The 23158-nt window shown below is 36.5% G+C and overlaps 1 protein-coding gene across 10 annotated transcripts in view; it reads left to right on the top strand.

The window, feature by feature from the left end:
- Nucleotides 1-23158, top strand: part of ATRX (ATRX chromatin remodeler) — a 209824-nt gene that overhangs the window by 45787 nt on the left and 140879 nt on the right. For 6 of the 10 annotated variants that reach the window (XM_012755331.3, XM_012755335.3, XM_075999517.1 and 3 more), the window contains 7 exons: nt 9943-9995; nt 10910-10962; nt 11894-12018; nt 13363-13455; nt 14652-14765; nt 20248-20357; nt 22741-22808. In XM_012755331.3, coding sequence (XP_012610785.2) covers nt 9943-9995; nt 10910-10962; nt 11894-12018; nt 13363-13455; nt 14652-14765; nt 20248-20357; nt 22741-22808 — 616 coding nt within the window. The remainder of the gene's footprint in view (nt 1-9942; nt 9996-10909; nt 10963-11893; nt 12019-13362; nt 13456-14651; nt 14766-20247; nt 20358-22740; nt 22809-23158) is intronic. The other 4 variants (XM_012755332.3, XM_012755333.3, XM_020285095.2 and 1 more) reach the window with 4 other exon arrangements.

Below are 23158 nucleotides of genomic sequence, written 5' to 3'. Positions count from 1 at the left end.
TTGCAGAATTGCCAACCATACCACCACACTGAAGAAACCTTAACTAGGATTCAGTATTTGTTTAAAGTTCGTTTCATTTTTTAAAATGCAGTTACATTGTTCACTAGTTAGTTGAAGAGTTCTTCTAGTAGTGGCAGACTAACAAATATCACATACCAATACCAATTATAAACTCTGGGCAGCATACTGAAGGAACTAGATATTGACAAAAAGCAGACAAACTGGAGGGGAGTCAACCAATAGAAGAAGGAAAGCCAATGGCTGAATTCCTACCCTCTGCCTTTTTTTTTTTTACGTAAATTAACCCACTTATTATACACTAGTGATGTTTGAAAAGGTAGAGCTTCTTCTATTGGTCTTTCAGTTCCTTCAGTCTTCTGATGCTGGTCTCTACTGTGACAACAGAAGTGGTGTTTGTGTTAGGGACCGACCTTCCACAGCCCCACTGGACAGAAAAGCAGAGACATCGAGGATGCAATCACACAAGAGGAGGTTTATTTTCTGGCTAGCCAGGGTCCAAGCCCCAGAGCACCAACGCAGTGGCCACTCTCGCAGGCAAGGACCCTGACCGGAACAACGGCGTGCCTTTTATCCCCATGGTGCACAAGCTGCGCACAAGCTGACTACACACGGATCATGCGTTGACCTTTAAAATGATTGGTTGCCCACTATTGCCTTTTGAAATAATTGGCGGGTTGGTTGCCCTCTATTGCCTGATGGGCCAGGCGCCCGTGCTTCAATGACCTCATCCCATAATTCCCCATACAGCGGTGTAGCAAGCAAGCAATGACCAGAAGCAAAAGTTTGCGGTTAGCTCATTGCCCCACCCAAGTAAATTCCCGACAATTGGAAGAATTCTTCTGCCCTTCCTCTGTCCTACAAATACCTCTGCCCTACATTTGTAGGTCCAGGCACCACCAGCTACTGTTTTCATGCAGGAACCATAGTGCCAGATCCCCACAGCTCATCTCTTTATCTTGATTATGCCAAGTACAAGTGTACTTGGCGTGCTGGCTGATTTCAATTTTCTTCACCATTTTTTGGAGGGAGGCCTCATAGCTGGTCCTGTGTTTACTGACAATTCAGACCTTTTTGATGCGTTTAACCAGGTTGCCAATAACCAGGTCCTAGCCCAGAGAGAGCTGAATTCCTCATTGTTAAGCCTTTTTGCCTCAGAAAAGGATCCAGTTAGCTCTATCTGTGGCAGTTAAGATTGCCTAAAAAACGTGCAGTCTTATTGGATGGTTGTATAAAGGAAAAAATTTAGGGAGACTACAGTAGCTGTAAAGTAAATGGAGAGATTCCACCTAGAAGAGAGCCACAGAATGGGAGCTCCACATTCTGCAGAAAACAAAACAAAACAGAATCTCTACCTATAGCTCTGGCTGAATTGCCTAAGTTTAGCTGACATTCCAGGCAGTCCCCTTAGGGCTGTAAGAACAGAACAAGGCTTTCATCTGTTTCCTGCCATGGGGTAGATAGTTTGGAGTTTAATTTCAGGTAAGTTAACTATTTGTTGTAACAAAAGTGTCAACTGTTTGGAGGAACATAACAATTTAGTGTCTTCATTGTATTCTCAATGTCCAGTATCCAATCAGAAATACTAGGCAGATGAAGAAAGGAAATGTGACCCTTGCTAAGAAGAAAGGGAATCAGTAGAGACCAACTCACATGTTGCCTGGGCTAGATTGCAGTGGCATCATATCTCACTGCAGCCTCCAATTCCTGGGTTCAAGCGATCCTCCGACCTCAGCCTACCAAGTAGCTAGGACTATAGGCACGCACCACCATGCCCGGCTAATTTAAAAACTTTTTTTTTTTTTTTTTTGAGACAGAGTCTCACTCTGTTGCCCAGGCTAGAGTGCCGTGGTGTTAGCCTCACTCACAGCAACCTCAAACTCCTGGGCTCAAGCAATCCTCTGCCTCAGCCTCCCGAGTAGCTGAGACTATAGGCATGCACCACCATGCTCGGCTAATTTTTTCTATATATATTTTTAGTTGGCCAATTAATTTCTTTCTATTTTTAGTAGAGACGGGGTCTCACTCTTGCTCAGGCTGGTTTCGAACTCCTGACCTTGAGCGATCCTCCTGCTTTCCAGAGTGCTAGGATTACAGGTGTGAGCCACCGTGCCAGGCATAACCATTCACCTTTTGAGGCACATCTGGGCTGATTGCAGATTTGGATTGTTACAATTAAAGTTGATGGTGAACATTTGTGTAGAAGATTCTGTATGAACTTAAGTTTTTTTTTTTTTTTTAGCATATTATAGGGGTACAAGTGTTAAGGTTACATATATTGCCCATGTCTCCCTCCCCCCTCGATGAACTTAAGTTTTCATTCCTTTTGAACAGATGCCTAGGAGCGCAGTTGGTGGGTCATGTGATAGTTGCATGTTTGTTTTTTAAAGAAACTCCTAAACTGTTTTCCAGAGTGGCTGTACTATTTCATATTCCCATAGGATTGTATGAGTGATGCACTTTCTCCACATCCTTGCCAAATTTGGTGTTAACACGATTTTAAAATTATAGCCATTTTGGTAGATATTTAGTGATAATGTACTGTGGTTTTAATTTGCATTTCTTTAATGGGTAGTAAAATTTTAAACACCTTTATTGAGATATAATTTACATATTGTACAGTTTGCCCATTTAAAGTATAGAATCCAATGCTTTTTAATATATTTACAGATGTGCGCAACCATCACCGCAATTTTAGAACATTTTTATCTCTTCAAAAGGAAACTCCATACCTTTTAGCTGTCACCCTCTAGCTCTAAGCAATCACTAATCTACTTTCTTGTCTTTATAGATTTCCCTATTTTAGACTTTCATATGAATGGCCTCATATAATGTGTGTTTTTTTGTGACTGATTGCTTTCACTTGCCATAATGTTTTCAAGATCCATCTGTGTTGTAACATATATTAGTACTCCATTCCTTTTTATGGCTAAGTAATATTCTTTTACATGTATATACCACATTTGTTTATCCATTGATCTATTAGTGGACATTTGGCTTGTTCCCACCTTTTGGCTGTTATGAATAATGCTGCTATAAACATTGGCGTGAAACTTTATGTATAGCCATTCATTTTCATTTTCATTTCATTTACATTTCATTTTCATTTCTCTTGGGTATGTACCTAGGAGTGGAATTGTTGATTTTATGTGGTAACTGTGTTAAGTCATTTGAGCAAATGTCAAACTATTTTCCAATGTGGCTGCATTATTTTACATTCTCACCAGGAGTGTATGAAGATTCTGATTTCTCTCATCCATACCAATAGTTGTTTTTTTTTTTTTTTTGTTTTGTTTTTTTGAGACAGAGTCTCACTTTGTTGCCCAGGCTAGAGTGAGTGCCGTGGCGTCAGCCTAGCTCACAGCAACCTCAAACTCCTGGGCTCCAGTGATCCTTCTGCCTCAGCCTCCCGAGTAGCTGGGACTACAGGCATGTGCCACCATGCCCGGCTAATTTTTTGTATATATATCAGTTGGCCAATTAATTTGTTTCTATTTATAGTAGAGACGGGGTCTCGCTCTTGCTCAGGCTGGTTTTGAACTCCTGACCTTGAGCAATCCGCCCGCCTCGGCCTCCCAAGAGCTAGGATTACAGGCGTGAGCCCCAATAGTTGTTAATTTGACTCTTTTTTTTTTTTTTTTGAGACAGAGTCTCGCTTTGTTGCCCAGGCTAGAGTGAGTGCCATGGCGTCAGCCTAGCTCACAGCAACCTCAAACTCCTGGCTCAAGCGATCCTCCTGCCTCAGCCTCCCAATTAGCTGGGACTACAGGCATGTGCCACCATGCCCGGCTAATTTTTTGTATATATATTAGTTGGCCAATTAATTTCCTTCTATTTTATAGTAGAGACGGGGTCTCGCTCTTGCTCAGGCTGGTTTCGAACTCCTGACCTCGAGCAATCCGCCCGCCTCAGCCTCCCAGAGAGCTAGGATTACAGGCGTGAGCCACCGCGCCCGGCCTAATTTGACTCTTTGATCTAGTCATCCTAGTGCATATGAAGTAGAATTTCATTGTGACTTTAGTTTTCAATTACCTGAAGGCTAATGATGTTGAGCATTGTTTTCATGTGCTTATTGGTAGTTGTATATGTTGCTTGGAGAAATGTCTATTCAGATTCTTTGCCCAGTTTTTAAATGGGTATTTGTGTTTTTATTGTTGATTTTAAGAATTCTCTATATAGTCTATTTCCTATTTTGGTAAATTTCCTATTTTGGTAACATATGTATAACATAAAAATTACTGTTTAAGCAGGCATGGTGGCTTGTGCCTATGATCACAGTTACTCACGAGGCTGAGTGGTGGGAAGATCACTTGAGGCCAGTAATTTGAGACCAGCCTGGTCAGCACAGCAAGACCCTGTCTCAAAAAAAATTAAAAAATTACCATTTTGCTAATTTTTTTTGAGAAAGAATTGCTCTGCTACCCAGGTTAGAGTGCAGTGGTGTCATTATAGCTCACACCAACCTCAAACTCTGGGCTCCTGCATCAGCCTCCAGAGTAGCTGGGACTTCAGGCATGTGCCACTATGCCCAGCTAATTTTTTTTTTTTTTTTTTTGAGACAGAGTCTCGCTTTCTTGCCTAGGCTAGAGTGAGTGCCGTGGCGTCAGCCTTAGCTCACAGCAACCTCAAACTCCTGGGCTCAAGCAATCCTACTGCCTCAGCCTCCCAAGTTGCTGGGACTACAGGCACAAGCCACCATGCCCGGCTAATTTTTTATATATATATATTAGTTGGCCAATTGATTTCTTTCTATTTTTATAGTAGAGACGGGGTCTCGCTCAGGCTGGTTTTGAACTCCTGACCTTGAGCAATCCGCCCGCCTCGGCCTCCCAGAGTGCTAGGATTACAAGCGTGAGCCACCGCGCCCGGCCAGCCCAGCTAATTTTTTTTTTTTTTTTTTTTTTACCTTCACCAGTCAACATGGATTTTTTTTTTTTTTTTTTTTTTTTACCTTCACCGAGCCCAGCTAATTTTTAAAAAAAGTTTTGTAGAGACAGAGTCTTGCTATGTTACTTATGCTGGTCTTGAACTCCTGATCTCAGGAAATCCTCCTTCATTGACCTCCCAAAGTCCTTAGGATTACAGGTGTGAGCCACTGTGCCCAACCCATTTTAACTAATTTTAACTGTACACTTCTGTAGCATTAAGTACAATTGTTGTGCAACTGTCACCACCATCCATCTCCAGAAGTTTTTTCATCTTGTCCAGCTGAAATTTTTTATCCATTAAACAGGAACTCCTCAGTGCTCCCTCTCCAGCCCTGACAACCACCATTCTGCATTCTGTTTCTATGAATTTGACTACTCTAGGAATATCATATTAAGTATAATCATACAGTATTTACCTATTTGCATCAGACTTATTACTTAGCATATCTTCAGGGTTTATCTGTGTTATAGTACACATCAAAATTCTCTTCATTTTTAAGGCAGAATACCATTCCTTTATATACCACATTTTGTTTATCCATTCATGTGCCAGTGGATATTTGGGTAGGATATGTGATTTGGAAATATTTTCCCCCGTTGTTTGTGTTGTCTTTAATTGAAGCACAAAAGTTTTTAATTTTGATGAAGTCCAAATTATCTACTTTTCCTTTTGTTGCTTGTGCTTTTGGTGTCATATCTAAGAGTTCATTACCAAATCCAAGGTGATGAAGATTTACTCCCATGTTTTCTTCTAAGAATTTTATAGACTTAGTTCTTACATTTAAGTCTTTGATTTATTTTGAGTTAATTTTTTGTATATGTTGTGAGGTAGGGGTTCAACTTCATTATTTTGTAGGTGTCTATTCAGTTGTGTCAGCACCATTTGTTGAAAGACTATAATCTTTTTAATTTTTTTTTGAAAGACCATTCTTTCTCCATTGAATGGCCTTGGTACTCTTGTCAAAAAATCAGTTGGCTGTAGATATAGGCATTTATTTCTGGACTCTTTTAATTCTATTCCATTGATCTTTATGTCTGTTCTTTTGCCAGTACTGCACATTCTTGATTGTCATTGTTTTCAAACTGCCAAACAATAGTCTTGATTGTCATTGTTTGCAAACTGCGAAACAGTGATAATCAAGAACATGGAGTAATGGAAAAATCAGGACATGTGAGTCTTCCTTATTTTTCTTTTTCAAGATTATTTGCCTATTCTTAGTCCCTTTTAATTCCATATGAAGTTTAGAATGAGCTTGCCAGTTTCTACAAAGAAGTCAGCTAGGATTCAGATATGGTGTTTGTAGATTAGTTTGAGGAGTATTGCATCATAAGAATGTTATCTTCTGATTTATGAACATGAGGTGTTTTTCCATTGATTTAGATCTTCTTTATTTTTTTCAGCAATGTGTTGTAGTTTTCAGACTGTAAGTTCTGTATTTTTGTTAAATTTATTTCTGAGTATTTTATTCCTTTTAATTCTATATTGAATTAATAGGTGGAATTTTTTCTTAATTTAATTTTCAGATCATTCATTGCAAAGGTGTAGACATATAGTTGGTTTTTACATATTCTTGTACCCTTCAATCTTCCTGAACTCTATTAATTTTAATAGTTTTTTTTTTTTTTTGAGACAGAGTCTCACTTTGTTGCTCAGGCTATAGTGAGTGCCGTGGCGTCAGCTCACAGCAACCTCAAACTCCTGGGCTCAAGTGATCCTCCTGCCTCAGCCTCCCAAGTAGCTGGGACTACAGGCATGCACCACCATGCCCGACTAATTTTTTCTATATATTTTTAGTTGTCCAATTAATTTCTTTCTATTTTAGTAGAGATGTGGTCTTGCTCTTATTCAGGCTGGTTTCGAACTCCTGATGTTGCACAATCCACCTGCCTTGGCCTCCCAGAGTGCTAGGATTACAGGTGTGAGCCACTGCACCTGGTCCAATTTTAATAGTTTTTAAAATGGATTCCTTAGGATATTCTATATGCAAGATAATGTCATATTCTAATAGAGATAGTTTTACATCTTCTTTGTCAATCTTGATGCCTTTTGCTTCTTTTCTTATAAACTTACTTTAACAAGAATATCTAGTGCAAAGTTTAATAGAAGTAGCAAGAGCAGATTTCCGTGTCTTGTTCCTGATCTTATGAGGGAAGGAATTTAGCTTTTTAACATTAAATATGATATTACTCGTGAGCTTTTCATAGATTTTTGAAGAAGTTCCTTTTTTCATTAATTTATTTAAAAAATAGACAGCTATTAGAGCTATTTTTTTAGTGCTGTTTTAGATTCATAGCAAAATTAAGGGGAAAGTACAGTGAAATTCCCATATGCCCCTGCCTCCAGACGTACATACTCTTGCACACCATCAGCATTCCCTAACAGGGTGGTACTTTTGTTACAATTGGTGAACTTACATTAACATATCATTGTCAACCCAAATCCATTCTATTAAGGTTCACCTTTTGTGTTTATACATTCTATGGGTTTTTGACAAAATATAATGACCTGCATCCACTATTGTATCCTACAGAATAGTTTCACTGACCTCAAAATTCTCTGTGCTGTGCCTATTTATTCATCCCTTCCTCCCCATGACCACAGGCAACCACTGATCTTTTTACTCTCTCCATAGTTTTGCCTTTCCCAGGATGTCGTATAGTTGGAATTATACATAAGTAGTCTTTCCAGATTGGCTTCTTTCTCTTAGTCATGTGCATTTAAGTTTCCTGCATGTTTCTTTATGGCTTGATAGCTCATTTCTTTTTAGCCTGAATAATATTCCGTTGTCTGTATGTACTATAGTTTATCCATTCACCTTCTGAAGGACATCTTGGCTGTTTCCAGGTTTTGGTAATTATGAAAAAAAGCTGCTTATAAAGGTTTTATATCAATATAAAATAAGGCCGGGCACTGTCACTCACATCCTCCACTCTGGGAGGCTGAAGTGGGAGGATTGCTTTAGGTCAGGAATTCGAGACCAGACTGAGCAAGAGCAAGACCTAGACCCCATCTCTCCTAAAAGTAGAACAAATTAGCTGAGCATGGTGGTACGTGTCTGTGGTCCCAGATACTCAGGAGGCTGAGGCAGGAGAATCGCTTGAGCCCAGGAATTAAAGGTTGCAGTGAGCTGTGATCACGCCACTGTGCTCTAGCCGGGCCAACGGAGTGAGACTGTCTCAAAAAAATAAATAAATAAAATAAATAATAAAATAAGAATGCTCGGTGTGGTGGCTCACTCCTGTAGTCCCAGCTGCTTGGGAGGCTAGGTTGGGAGGAGAGCTTGAGCCCAGGAGTTGGAGGCTATGATCATGCCACTGCTCTCCAACATGAGTGACAGAATGAGACCTTGTCTCTGAAACAGAAAAAAAAATAATAAAAGATGTTTATAAACATCCATGTACAGATTTTTTTGTGGACATATGTTTTCAACTCCTTTGGGTAAATACTAAGGAGTGTGATCGCCACATCATATGGTAAGAATATGTTTAGTTTTATAAGAAACTGCTAAACTGTCTTCCAAAGTAGCTATACTGTTTTGCATTCTCACCAGCAATAAATGAGAATTCCTGTTCCATATTTTCCTCATCAGCATTTTGTGTTTTCATAGCTATTTATTTTGGCTATTCTCATAGTTGGTGTGTAGAGGTATCTCATTATTATTTTAATTTACAATTCCCTAATGACATGTTGTTGAGCATCTTTTCATATGCTTATTTGTCCCTGTGTATCTTCTTTGGTGAGGTGTCTGTTCAGATGACCTTTTACTCATTTTAAGATAAGGTTGTTTTATCATGGTCTAGGTTTAAGAGTTCTTTGTATACTTGGAATAATTGTCCTCTATCAAATATATCATTTGCAAAGATTTTCTCCCAGTCTGTGGCTTGTCTTCCCATTCAAAGTTTTCTACTGTTTTGTGGAGGACTTCTGTGTTAATATTCATAAGGGATTTTGGTCTGTAGTTTGTCTTTCTGTGATATCTTATTTAGTTTTGGTATCAGGCTAATGCTGGTTTCATAAAACAAACTGGGAAGTGTTCCTTCCTTTTCTAATTTTTAGAAGAATTTGTGAAAAATTTGTTTTCTTTTTTAAATGTTAAGTATAATTCAACGGTGAAACTATTTGGGTTTTTGCTTTTCTTTTTGGGTGGTTTTTTGATTCCTGATTTAATCTTCAGTTGTAGATCTATTCACATTATTTTTTCTTGAGTCAGTTTCAGTAGTTTGTATGTGTTTTGGAATTTGTCCATTTCATGTAAGTTATTTAATTTTTTGGCATATAGTTGTTCATAGTATTCTTTTATAATACTTTTATTTCAGTGAGGTTGGTAATAATATCCCCTCTTACTTTATGATTCTAGTAAGTTGAGTCTTGTTTCTTTTTTTCTTGGTCAATCTAGCCCAGAGTTTATTCATCTTTTTTTTTCCCCCTTGGCAGGTGAGTTCTTATACATTCCTTAGCAGATTCCAACTTCCATGGCCACCATCCTGCTTGTTCATCTTCTCAGATAACTAGTTTCTGGTTTCATTCATTTTTTCCCCCCTATTATTTTTCTATATCCCTATTCCATTAGTTTCATGAATTTCTGCTCTAGCATTTATTATTTCCTTCTTTTTGCTTGCTTTAGATTTAGTTTGCTCTTCTTTTTCTAGTATTTTTGGCGAAATGAAATATAATTTATTAGTTGTATTTTTTACTTTTTAGTATAAGATAGAGCTTAAATTTTCTCTTACTTGGAAATATCTTGCAATATTTATAAATTACAATAAAAAATGTTTTGTTACCAGAGTACTCTTTATGGAAATTGAATGCTTTGTAAGAAGGGGTTAGTATGCCAAAAGGAGAGTAATTCTAGTGAGAAAACTCTTCTAGGAATATTTTAATGTGAGTAATTTATTACTAATACTGCCATACTTCATAGCTTGAAATAGGTTCATGGAGTTTTAGGTATTCATATTCTGAAGAGATAAATAATATTTTTTATTTCTTCTTTTTTAGATAAAATCAGTGGTTCCGGAAATAACTCTGATATGATGGAAAACAAGGAAGAGGTAAGAATAATTTAAAGCATTTTAAAGATGTTTATTAACTACTAATAATCAACTAGAGTATATGTCATTAGATTGCTTCTAGTTAATGCATGTATGTGTTTAAGGGTATTGATATACCCAGTTGTCATTATAATCCTTCAGTTTGGTAGTTTTCCAGTTTGATAAGATGTTCATTGTTCCTGTTCTTTTTGTGGTTCACTTCAGTTTACCTAAAGTCAGACAACTGAAGGCTTGCTAACAGACAGGTATTTAATTAACTGTCATTACATTGCACCAGTGGTTTTGAAGTGGATGTTATGGGCATGACTTCATTGTTCTGAGATCTCTCAAAACTTGGTATTCAGAGTCTCCTAAGAATTATGATGGCAACTCATGCTGAGGTCCTTCACCTGATATACAGGTCTTACAACTATGGTTTTGGGATTTCTTCCACTTAGGGTGAAAAATTGAACCCAATATAATATATTGATTATACTGACAAAATCAGGGTAAATTTAGTATTTTAAAGCAAATTGTAGAAGTTATTCCATGCCATATGTTAGCATAGAGAAGAATGACATATTTTTAGATCCTTAAAACTCCGTATATCTGTTGAGATCTGATTACTTCTGGACCTTTGTTTGGTCTTTGTTGACCGGGACCAAGGTCATGATACAGCTGTGTACCTCTTCTCTGCCCCCCCAACCATGCAACAGCAACCATTTAAAAAAATAGAAATTTAATCTTCAGTAAAGGAAACCTGATAGTAAATGAGAATTAGTTTTGAATTTCCTTTTAGAAAAATATTCTGTGCATATAAATAGTATCTCATTATATCACTGTATCAAAGATCTTGCTATAGGGAAATAGTTAATTGTAGGAATGGATGTTGCTTTGAGAGTTTACTCACCTTTGTATTTATGTCTCACATTTAGGGAACTAGCTCTTCAGAAAAATTCAAATCTTCAGGATCATCACGATCAAAGAGGTTGGTTGATGTTGAAAGGAAAAAAAGTTGTTTTCTTTTTCAGGTTATTTTATGTTTCAGAAAAAACTTTATGGTTTCAGAAAAAAAAAAAATTTTTCCCTGAACTTCAAGCACTACTGTTCTAAGTAAACTGTTTTATATAAATATACATATTTAAAAATGAGCAGTATAATATAATGATTTCTTTCTATCTATCACCTGGTTTCAACAATTATTAATTCATTCCAACAATTATTAATTCATTCCAAGTTTGTATTTTAAAGAAATTTTTTAGCAGAATTAAGTATCAGTGGCCCTTAAGATTGACCCTTGTAGTTCATTTCTTCAGATAATCTATGTGCTTAAAAAAGGAGAAAAGGAGAAATATTGAATGCCTCATGAAGCAGTATGGGTTTTTTAAAGTTATATGAAATTGTCTAGGAAGGGGAGTTAGATAGTCTTCATAATTGTAAGTTATAAGGAGATCAAAGAATAGTAAAAATACCTTTTTGTGCTAAATTGTCAAAGCAAATTATACATAAGGATCAAAACTACTTCTAAGCATACTATAATGCCCCAAATGCTATGGAGTATAGTTCTTACTAGGAGTTTGCTGCTTAGTCTATTGGACTTTTGTTGTTTCTAACCAGAGGAAATGCCTTAATAAACACAGCTTGCTTGTTATTAATTTGTTCTTTAAAAATAATGATTCTTAAAGAGTGCCCTTCAAGATCTCCCTGGTAGCCTTTTCAGAGTACACATGTCCTGGTCCTATCCCAGAGCTACTGAATCATAGTCTTCAGTGATTTGGCGGAGACTTGTATGCTTTCCTAGGTGACTCTGATGTGCATCCTGGTTGAGAAGTGCTGCTCACTGTAAACATTTATGTTCTTCGGGTATTGTTCCAATTGTCACAAATGTCCATAATTCTATGGACTTAATTCTTTCATAGGAAGCCTTCAATTGTAACAAAGTATGTAGAATCCGATGATGAAAAACCTTTGGATGAAACTGTAAATGAAGATGCTTCTAATGAGAATTCAGAAAATGATATTACTATGCAAAGCTTGCCAAAAGGTAATGTGTGTTAATTTTTCATAGGAAGTTAAAGTTGAAATGTATTTTTAAATATCACTAATATAAAATTGGAACGTGATTACTTTTAGCTGTGTGTAAAAGACCAAACTGGGCATTTTACTAGTGGTGGTCTGGAAATGTATTAGTATGGTAATGGTAACTTGTGTTATTGAGATTAAAAATTTGGAATATTCAGTTAGCTTTGAAAAGAACAAAATTTATTTTTTCTTTCTATTGCATTTTAGAAAAGGAGTTTTTTTTCCAAATTATACTTGAACATAGGTTTAAAAGTTTAATATGTTATGTTCAGTAAATGTTAATGTGCTTGCTTTATACATAGATGCAATGACTATTCCTGAAAACTTAAAAAAATATTTATAATCTAGTTTAGTCTTGCTGTATTCTTAAATTCCCTAAGCCTAAAAGCCGAAGTTAACTATCATAGATAGATTTAGGTGTATTTTTTGCTATTACCTCTTTAAGAAACCTTGTCACATACCTCTCAGTTCTAACTATACAACCTCATTGATTAGATTGGGGGAAAAAATCAAATGAAAATCTTGGACTCTTCATAGCCCAAGTATGAGAGCTATATGATTGAATGATGAGAGAATGACAAGGGACTTGGTAATTTCACACTGTTTCAAAGAGTCAATATTTTAGATTTTTTTCTTTGTTAAATAATATGTTCTAGTTTCTTAGCAGATTTTGCAAACTTATTCTCACAGTCAGATCTTCTGCAGCAGTGTTTACTAAGCCCTTTGCAGCAGTATTTATGTTTTTGTGACATTTTTAAATTATGGAAGTTTTAAAAATATGGGTAGGAGGGATGGACCTTTGTTTGACTTGGATAATTTAGGAGTTACCAGAGGTGAGAAATGAAACGAGGAAGGGAAATGAATGAAATAAGAGAGATGGAAGGAAAATTGAAGAGCCTACCATTTACTTGGCTTTGGAAATCATCTATGACAATTTTATGTAATGGTTTTGGTGGCCAAGGGCAGAAACAACTAACATGATTGTCTTAAGTCCCATAGGCAGTGACTCACTTTGGCTTTTTACATTCTCAGTGGTTGTCACTGGGAGTGTTTATGATGAAAGAACTAGGAATTCAAATCTTTTAATGGTACTGTGGAAGAAAGTCAGTATACAATGTTACTAACCTGAAATATGCTTAATTCTGTCACACCAAAACGAAAATAGAACCATTTCATAAGGTTAAATCTGAGTGGTTATTATTGTTATAATACTATATTGAGTATGTATAGGTACCAAACTCCTGTAGAATTAACTCTTTTAATCCTCAAAACAGTGCTGTAAGGTAGTTATTGTTTCTGCTTGTAGAGATGAAGGAACAAATTCAGAGCTCAAGGAACTTTTTCAACTTTAAATTGAGAAGCTATGATTTCAGCCCAGGTCTACCTGAATCCAAAGCTAGTGAGTGCTCTTTCCACTCTACTGCTTTGCTTCCATTTAGAGAAGAATCTTCCAGAAGAATTACATTATTTTTTTGTTGATTTTATATCTTTAGCTCTTTTCAAATGCTGGGGTTTCTCTGAGAGTATATATGTGAAATGATTATTGTGAATAACTTTTTTGTGGGGATTATTTAAATTTACTAGTCTATAAAATTTCAATTATCTGTATCCTATTTCCCCCCTTTTTCTGAAATTCAGAAATTCATTTAACAACTAAATGATATAACTTGTCAAAATCTGCTTGTTGAATGACACAGTCCCATGTTTCAGAAAGAACCCCTGGCAACTACCTGCTTTTACTTTCTTAAGTGTTGCCAATAATGGCTGATTACTAAGCCCAACAATGCAGGTAAACATTGAGACCTGGACCCTTTTTATTATGCCTGTTTTATTTGCTCTTGACAGAACGAATGAAAACTTAAATCGACAACTTCTCTTCTCAGTTCACATGTTTTTACTTAAGAAAGGACATTCTTTCTAAAACACTTCCATAGGGATCAACAAATGATCTCTTGGTACGATTTATTGTTAGAGCACTTCAGCTTAAGTTTCTTAATCTTCTATTAATACTCTTTAAGGACTTTTCAGGGTAATGAAGCTTTGACATACCCGTTGGGAAATGGTGCAGAATAGGTACAGCAGTAGTAGAATGAACTTCATTGTTTCCCTGCAATATATCCTCTCTGTAATATAAAACAACACTTAAAAATCGTTTTTCTCAGTTTATGATTTGAATTATGAGACGAATAGGATGTCTTTTAAAAAATTTTTCCCTCTGGACCATGTATTTTATAAACTCTTTATGGAGCTTAGCACAGATATTCATATTCATAATAGCTTTTGTGATAAACACTCTAAAAATCAGAACTGGGTTGAGGCTTTCTATTTGATTCACACATTTATGTTATGATCAGTTCATAATACCTTCCCCTCCTGTTTTTATGAACTATATTCCAACAAGCAATCTGATTGTTGACACCTGGCCCTTTTACTATTTCCCTGTTTTATTTACTCTTGTGAGGTCCTTATACAAATATTGAAAGCTTGACAGAAACAAACTATGTACCAGCAATGTTGGCTTTATCTGAACTGAAGTCTTGTACTTCACTTGCACATTTAATATGTGTAATGGTTTTTTAAATGAAATCATTCTAGGTACAGTGATTGTACAACCAGAGCCAGTGCTGAATGAAGACAAAGATGATTTTAAAGGGCCTGAATTTAGAAGCAGAAGTAAAATGAAAACTGAAAATCTCAAAAAACGCGGAGGTAAATACAAGTGAAAATGAAACATGAGTTTAAATTGCTGTTTATGACCATATTGGAAAATCTGATGTGCTTACTAAAAATACCTCCACTTTTCTGCCCATTGTTTATTAAAAGCACTACTTAAAAATAACTTCTGTTTCTCTCTGAGCTCTGAAGCAGAAAAGGATAAACACCATGTATCAAAATACCTTTGCCTTCAGTGGCTTTTAAGTTATCTCAAGAAGTTTAACATTTCCTTCTTCCACATGTTACTTCTGTAAAACCTATATGCCAGAATACCATGTGTCTTCCCTCACCCTCAAAGAATTTCAGATTTGTGCAAAATCTTGTCTGTGGCCTCCAGGTAACTTTATACATATTTAGAACATTGTTACATAGAGCGATGGACATCTGCATTAGGGTTACCTGGGATACTTATTAAAAATGCAAGTCCCTTGACTTTATTCCTAACAAATTAATATTTCTGGTGATGAGGTCAAGAATGTGCCCCAAATTGTTATGTACACTAAAGTTTCAGATCCTTGGATAGCAATGTGGATTTGAGTAGGAAGGAGAAGGGAGCTAGAGCTAGTAATTCTCCCTCCATCTGTCTGAGTCACCTCTCTTTGTGTCTACCCTCACTTAAGCACACAAACATATTGGCTACCCTCTAAGGAAAGTTTGCATGAGCAGGATTCATTCAGAAATTTATGACAGTGAACTATATATGTGTCCCACTTGTTTGTGTGACTTAAATAGTGCATGTGTATACTTTTTGGGTAGATTAATAGAGCTAGAATTCTTAACTATGAAAGGAATGAATTTTCAAAAGATAGAACATGACACTAAATTTCTAAATAGAGTTGTGATGAAAGTGTGTCCATTTAATATTGATCATGTTATGTAATTGTGAAATTATAGTGAAGTTCTTACATTGGTGAAATTTTATGTAGATTTTTATTTCAATGCTGTGATTATCCTGATGGAACTAATAAAATATATATGTGCCTATAAATATTATACATGCCAGGTTTTATTTTTTTTCCTCCTTTTATTTCATCATATTATGGGGGTACAAATATTGTTAGGGTTACATATATTGCCCCTGCCACCCCTCCCCCCCACTGTGCCAGAGCTTCAAGCGTGTCTAACCCCCAGGTGGTGCGTACCACACCCATTATGTAAGTATACACCCTTCCCCTCCTGCCCCCCCCACCTGTCTACCACCCGATAAAAGTTTTTTTTTTTTGACATTTTGGCTACATTGTATATCTTTGCCTCTCCCTGAGAAGGGTTAGAGGTATTCTCTTCCCCTCCACAATGCTCGCCACATCCCTAAAATGGAGGTCCCCCCCAATCCCTGGTGAACACTACCACCATTTGAGCGTCATAGTTTTAGTCAGTACCAATTTGATGGCGAGTAGATGTGGAGCCCATTTTCCAGATCTTGTGTCACCCCACTTAATCCAGGATAACATAAACAGTGCTAGCTCACTGTCGTTTCTTAGAATTGAGTAATATTCCATTGTGAGCATATACCAAATTTTAATTATCCACTGGTGAATTGACGGGCACTTGGGTTGTTTCCATGACCGTGCAATCATGAATTGTGCTGCCATAAACATTCGGGTGCAGATGTCTTTGTAATAGAATGTCTTATGCTCTTTTGAGTAGATGCCCAACAATGCTATTGCTGGGTCGAATGGTATTTCTATTTCTAGCTATTTGAGGTATCTCCAAATTCTTTTCCACAAAGGTTGCACTAATTTGCAGTCCCACCAGCAGTGTAAGAGTGTGCCTGTCTCTCCACATCCTCGCCAGCATTTGTTGTTTTGGGTTTTCTTGATACAGGCCATTCTCACTGGGGTTAGGTGGTATCTCATTGTGGTTTTGATTTGCATTTCTCTGATGATTAGAGATGCTGAGCATTTTTTTATATGTTTGCAGGCCATTATTCTGTCTTCTTTGGAGAAGTTTCTGTTCATTTCCATTGTCCATTTCTTGATGGGGTTGTTTGATTTTTTTCTTGTTAAATCTTTTACGTTCTAGATAGATTCTTGTTATTAGACCTTTATCAGAAGTGTAGAGAGCAAATATTTTCTCCCAACTGTGGGTTGTCTATTTGCTCTAATGATAGTTTCCTTGGCTGTGCAGAAACTTTCAAATTTGATTTAGATTAAATAATTTATTAAGTTGTTGGCAAAAATCAAGGAAATGTTGTTTAGTCTTTTGTCCACAAGGGGGTGATCAACCCCTTTTGAGCATAAGGAACCCTTTTTGAGAATCTAGTTCATAGTAGGGAAACTGCCATTGCAGCACCAGAGCTCATCACAACTGGAGTAGTATTCTTAAAACCTAAGAGAATCAGCAAGTAGAAGGTGATGGTAAAGATGAGTAACAACTAGTGATCTTTCCTCTGTTCATGAGTCCTCTAGTTAAGACAGACAACTGAGTGTGCTGCATTATATTAAAAATAATGTCTATGGTGTCTTTTGGGAAGGGACTCTGGAGCAGTCAATGTTTGAAGTGTGGGTAGGGGCTGAAAGGAAAATAAAAGAAGAACCACAATTGTTGGGGAGGGCATTACCTAGTGCCACTTTGGTATGCTGCTGGTATTTGGTCTCAGCTGATGTTTCTGGAACATTTTATTGAGTGTGTAAGAATATTTATGTAATATGTGTGTTTATAGGCATATAGTAGCACTTAAATCTTTTGTGTTGATTTTTTTCCTTAATGATTTCCTATATCTTAAGCTGTCAGAAATCACATAGTAAATTTAATTCAAGGATTACTTATATACACATGTATGAATAACCTAGTGATCTGAGGTACTAAATTGCTGTAGTGAATATTCAAACTCTTTGGGAAAATTAGTTCCAAAATTGAAGCCTAATTTAGGAAACTGTCAAGAATGTAAACTTTATGTATTAAAAAATCTTATATTGGCTGGGCACAGTGGCTCATGCCTATAATCCCAGCACTTTGTGAGGCCAAGGTAGGAGAATCGCTTGAGGCCAGGAGTTTGAAACCAGTCTGGCAATGTAGTGAGATTATGTCTCTATAAAATATAAAACAATTAGCTGGGCATGTTGGCATGTGCTTTTGTAGTCCCAGCTACTCAGGAGGCTGAGGCAGGAGGATCACTTGAGCCCTCATGTTGTTGGAAGTTACAGTGAGCCACTGCACTTCAGCCTGGGTGACAGAGTGAGACTCTGTCTCAAAAAAAGAAAAGAAAAATCTTACGTTGATGTGAAACAAAATTATAGAACAGAGACATAGCTAAAGTGACCATTTTAGGAACCACTGTTCTTTTAAAAAATATCATAGCCTGTTTTGACATACTTTCCCTAATTGTTGGAAAATATATTTTACACCTAACTTTTCTACATGGCACAATAATTTTGTTCTCTCTCTACAACCATTACAATGTAGTAAGCTCAGAAACGAAACTGGCTCTTTTCCATGTACACACTGTTAAAATCTTATAAATATTTCATACATAAAAATAAAATTAAAACACACATGTACAGAAACTAGTACATAAAGTAACATTTCAACATTTTACCATATTTGCTTCAGATCTCACTTAAATAAAATATTGGTTCATTCCTACTCTCATCCATTTCCCCTTCTTCCCACCTCACAGGTAATGATTGTCTTGAAGTTTTATGCATGTGCATGTGTGTGCATGTTTTTCTGTATTTTCTATATAATGTATTCATTAAACATTTTCATTTTAAAAATATACAAAATAGTATGCTATGTAGTCTTTGAGAACATTCCTCATTCAACATTGTTTTTGAAATGTACCCATGTCAATAAATGTACTGTTTATTTTTCATTGCTCTATAGAATTCTGTTGTATGAATAAACCACTATTTATCTATTTCAAATATGAAGTTATTTCCAATATTTTTTTCTAATTTTCTAATTACTGCTGCAACAAATATCCTCATATGTGATTCATTGTGCACATGTGCATGAGAAATTCTCCAAAGGATCACCTAGTTTTAATTCTTGAGTGATATATGCACAAAAGCATATAGAACATGCTTAATAAATATTATTTAATATTGGATGAACATTGAGACTCTATCTTTTATTTATCTTGTTTATCTGAATAAAATTATTATTTGAAATGAAAAAGTACACTGTGTATTTGTTACTGTTAAAACAAATACAGAATATAGGAATACCTAAGATCAAACACAGGACAATGTGATTTAAAATAAAATGTTAACAATATATATAATATACCTTCAAACTCTCTTTTATCTTCTAAAAAAATAGGATGGTATCTTTATATGTTATAATTTTTAGCTTATGCAAATAAAAATATTTGCAATAATGTTTGGGTCCATGATGCTTGGGACCTTAAGACTAACAAAAACACAAAATAGAAAACTAAAAGGTGAGAAATGTATTTGGTGTTTTGTCTTTTATTTGGGGATAGAAGAAGAGTTTGTTTCTTTTTAGTCGTCTTTTTATTTGTGAATGTAGGCATCTTCACTGGCTGCTTTTCAATCATAATCTACCATCTTATTTGGATCAAAGTCTTGGTTGCACATCAGGATCATCTGTAAAACTTAAAAAACAAAGTCTGAGAGATTTCAATTCAGTGGCTTAGGTGTGAGAATGGCTGTGTTTTTTATAAGATTGTTCAGGTGATTCCAATATTCAGTTCAGGTTATTAAGCACTACCTTAGCAGAACTAGGGACAAGAGTGATGCAGAAGAGGTTTCCTCGTAAGTCTTTTCTGCATAGATTGACTTCGGTCTGTTTTTCTGCAGACAGTACAGAATGGGGCTCTGCCTTTACCCCCAGCCGTTCTGATGTTTTGCTGCCAAGATGGGTAGACCTGCAATACCTTATTTGTCTTTATTTGGAAATAGCAAACAGTATTGCTATAGAGTGGACAGTGCAGTAGACATAGAAAGAAGGCAGGTTAATGGGGATCATGGCTAGTTTTGAAGTAAATATCAGGAAGGAAATTGGTAATATAAAATTACCAACTTTTTACATGCTATATAGGTAGGACCTGCACCTCTGTGTATACAGTTCCACTTTGAGACCTTTATGGCATGCCTAACTTCAGTATCAGGCTGCAAAAGGATCTCTTCCATGTATGCCACTTACTTCCTCATTCTTTAAGAAATGATACTGAATTTATGTGCAGAGGAATAGCAAAATGAAAAAAAGCTCTTACCCCTTGTTTTTAGAACTTTATGGGGTCTCTTCATGTTATATCAAGTTGTAAGAAATGGTGTTTGCATCTGTAAAAGTAATCAAGTTAGGATTTGTAGCTTGGAATTTGCCAAGGTTGTTATATTTTTAGTAAGTCAATAAAATTATTAACTTTTTAAACTTGTGTCCAAAATGTCATTTTCCCAAGGATTATAAGGTATTTCATTTCTAATATAAAAGTTACAAAATGCTGACTAAAGTAAATATCTTTTTCTCTGTGTGTGTAAATATGTGAATAATGCTAAGTCCTCTCTCCTAGAAGATGGGCTTCATGGAATTGTGAGCTGCACAGCTTGTGGACAACAAGTCAATCATTTTCAAAAAGATTCCATTTATAGACACCCTTCACTTCAAGTCCTTATTTGTAAGGTATGTAATGATTTGTTGACAATTCATACCACAAATATTTGAATGCTTCCCCATGTACCAGACCTTTGGGGGCACAGTCATGAGAAACATGAAAACGGTCTCTGCCCTTGAAGGGGTTTCATTGAAGTGGGGAAGACAGCTATATAAAAAGCCTGGTATGTGCCATGCCATGATAGGGGAGATACTATGATTATGGGAGCACACAGGAAGCCTGTGTAAATAGGACTTGGGTTAGGTGGCTTTCCGGTGGAAATGATATAAGCTTATATCTGAAATATGAAAATGAATTAGCCTGGTAAGTGGAATTGGTTCACCGTGTTCTAGACAGAGGTAACATGGTACTCAACTGCTGGCAGTTGAGGGAGAACCTGCTGTGTTTGAAAACCTGAAGAATGTATGTGTGTTGCATCTGTGTGTTTTATAACCTTCCCTCTTATGTACACTACTTCACCAAATCTAAACTCTCGATGTGGAGCAGGATTTTGACATAATTTGGAGATAATACAATTAAAAATGTTTTGCATATGTTGATTATAGTTTTGATAATCTGTGTACACTTTTTTTTTTTTTTTTGAGACAGAGTCTTGCTTCGTTGCTCAGGCTAGAGTGAGTACCGTGGCGTCAGCCTAGCTCATAGCAACCTCAAACTCCTGGGCTCAAGCAATCCTGCTGCCTCAGTCTCCTGAGTAGCTGGGACTACAGGCATGCGCCACCATGCCCAGCTAATTTTTTGTATATATATTTTAGTTGTCCAATTAATTTCTTTCTATTTTTAGTAGAGATGAGGTCTTGCTCAGGCTTGTTTTGAACTCCTGACCTCAAGCAATCCGCCCGCCTCGGCCTCCCAGAGTGCTAGGATTACAGGCGTGAGCCACCACGCCCGGCCTGTGTACACTTTTTTATGAGTAATACCTTGGAGTTAATTTTAAATATCTATATTATTAAGGTTATGGTTTCCTCAACTCATCTCACTGCTAAGATTAATCCCGTGTTAGTTTGTTTACCAATAAAAAGCTGCCTTTGAAATGCAGGGTCAGGGCAAGCCAACCAAGTTTCCTTGGCATTCTAGCTCTTTTTTCTTCTCCCCTCTCCTCCCTTCTCCTCTCCTCTCTTGCTCTCTCTTCCCCTCTCTTTCCCTCTTCTTCTCTCCCTCTCCCTCTTCCAATCCTCTCCTCTTTCTCTCACCTTCCTCTTCTCTTCCTCTCCTCTTCTTCTCTTCTCCCTCTCATCTCCTCTCCTCACAGGGTCTTGCTCTGTGCCTGGGCTAGAGTGCAGTGCCATCATCATAGCTCACCAAAACCTCAAACTACTGGGCTCAGGCAATCTTCCTGCCTTAGCCTTCAAGTAGCTGGGACTACAAACGCCTGCCACCACGCCCGGCTAATTTAAAAAAAAATTTTTCAGAGACAGGATCTTGCTATGTTGCTCAGGCTGGTCTCAAACTCCTGGTCTCAAGTGACCCTCCCACCTCAGCCTGCCAAATATTAGGATTACAGGCGTGAGCCACCACACCTAGCCTACATAGTTTCTTGCACAAATTTTTGATAGATTCAGACTTGCTTAAATGTATTAAACATAACTTTGTTCTTAAGCAGTCCCTCCTTGCCTTAAATATAGTTCAGCTGGGGGCCTATTTAGGGTACATGTTATAGTGTCTAGTTTTAAATTGTAACAGCAGAATCTTGTATTGCTGGATTTATAACATCAGTTTCCTTTTTCTTATATATGATCACTTTTTTCAATGACCGGTCTGTTGAGCCTAGGCTATTTTAGTAATCAATACTTTTATCAGTGAGCGCAGACCCTTCCATTTCTAATGTCCAACTGGAAAGGAATTCGAAGTCAGTCAAACATGGATTTGAATTTGAATAACAGCTTTGCCTCTTACTAGTCATATGATATGAGATTTATTTACATATTAATGAACCATAGCCTTTTCTCTCATAATACTTCCTACCTTAAATGGTAGGTATTAGGACATTTACAGATAACGTAGATTAGTTGTTTAGCTGTATACATATTAGCTGTATATATATGGTGGCTATTAAAATTATTAAGTATCAACATCTAATACATTTTTATGTAGAGCTTTAGTAGCTAGTTGTAAGAGACCAGAAATTTGCTTTACTAACATCTATTATATAAGGAATAGTGGTATTGAATTATATGAAAAATTATTTCAAAGAATTAATTCTTGAAATATTTCGATGTCTGGAAAATACTAGTATTAGGTAGCATACTGTTTTGTTTTGAGTCTCTAAAACACACACACAAACACACACATTCCCTTTACTTTTTTAATGAGTTAAGAAAATAAAGTTTTTATTCCTTATGAATGTTACCAATTTTAATAAAATTTCCCCTTCCCCTTTTCTTTTAATAGAATTGCTTTAAGTATTACATGAGTGATGACATTAGCCGTGACTCAGATGGAATGGATGAACAATGTAGGTACGTAATAAATCTATTGATCTAAAATTCAGTGTTGTCTACTTTTTGGGAGAATTCCTACATAGTCTTTTATTAGATCCATCTTTTGTAGTATCATCATTGATGTCTTTAACGGAAAGTTGTTCTTTTCCACAAAGCTTTAGGGTTTATGCCTAGTTTAAATTTCTGATAAAGAATAGCCAGGTGACCTAAATTACTACTAAAATTGCTGGCAGGAATTTTTTTTTTTTGGAGACAGAGTCTTACTCTGTTGCCCAGGCTAGAGTGGTATGGCATCAGCCTAGCTCACAGCAACCTCAAACTCCTGGGCTCAGGCGATCCTCCTGCATCAGCCTCCCGAGTAGCTGGGA

The sequence above is a fragment of the Microcebus murinus genome, chromosome X (assembly GCF_040939455.1).
Source record: "Microcebus murinus isolate Inina chromosome X, M.murinus_Inina_mat1.0, whole genome shotgun sequence".
NCBI lineage: Eukaryota > Metazoa > Chordata > Mammalia > Primates > Cheirogaleidae > Microcebus > Microcebus murinus.
The sequence above is the reverse complement of the archived record's forward strand: the minus strand, read 5'-3'. Positions and strand labels throughout refer to the sequence as shown.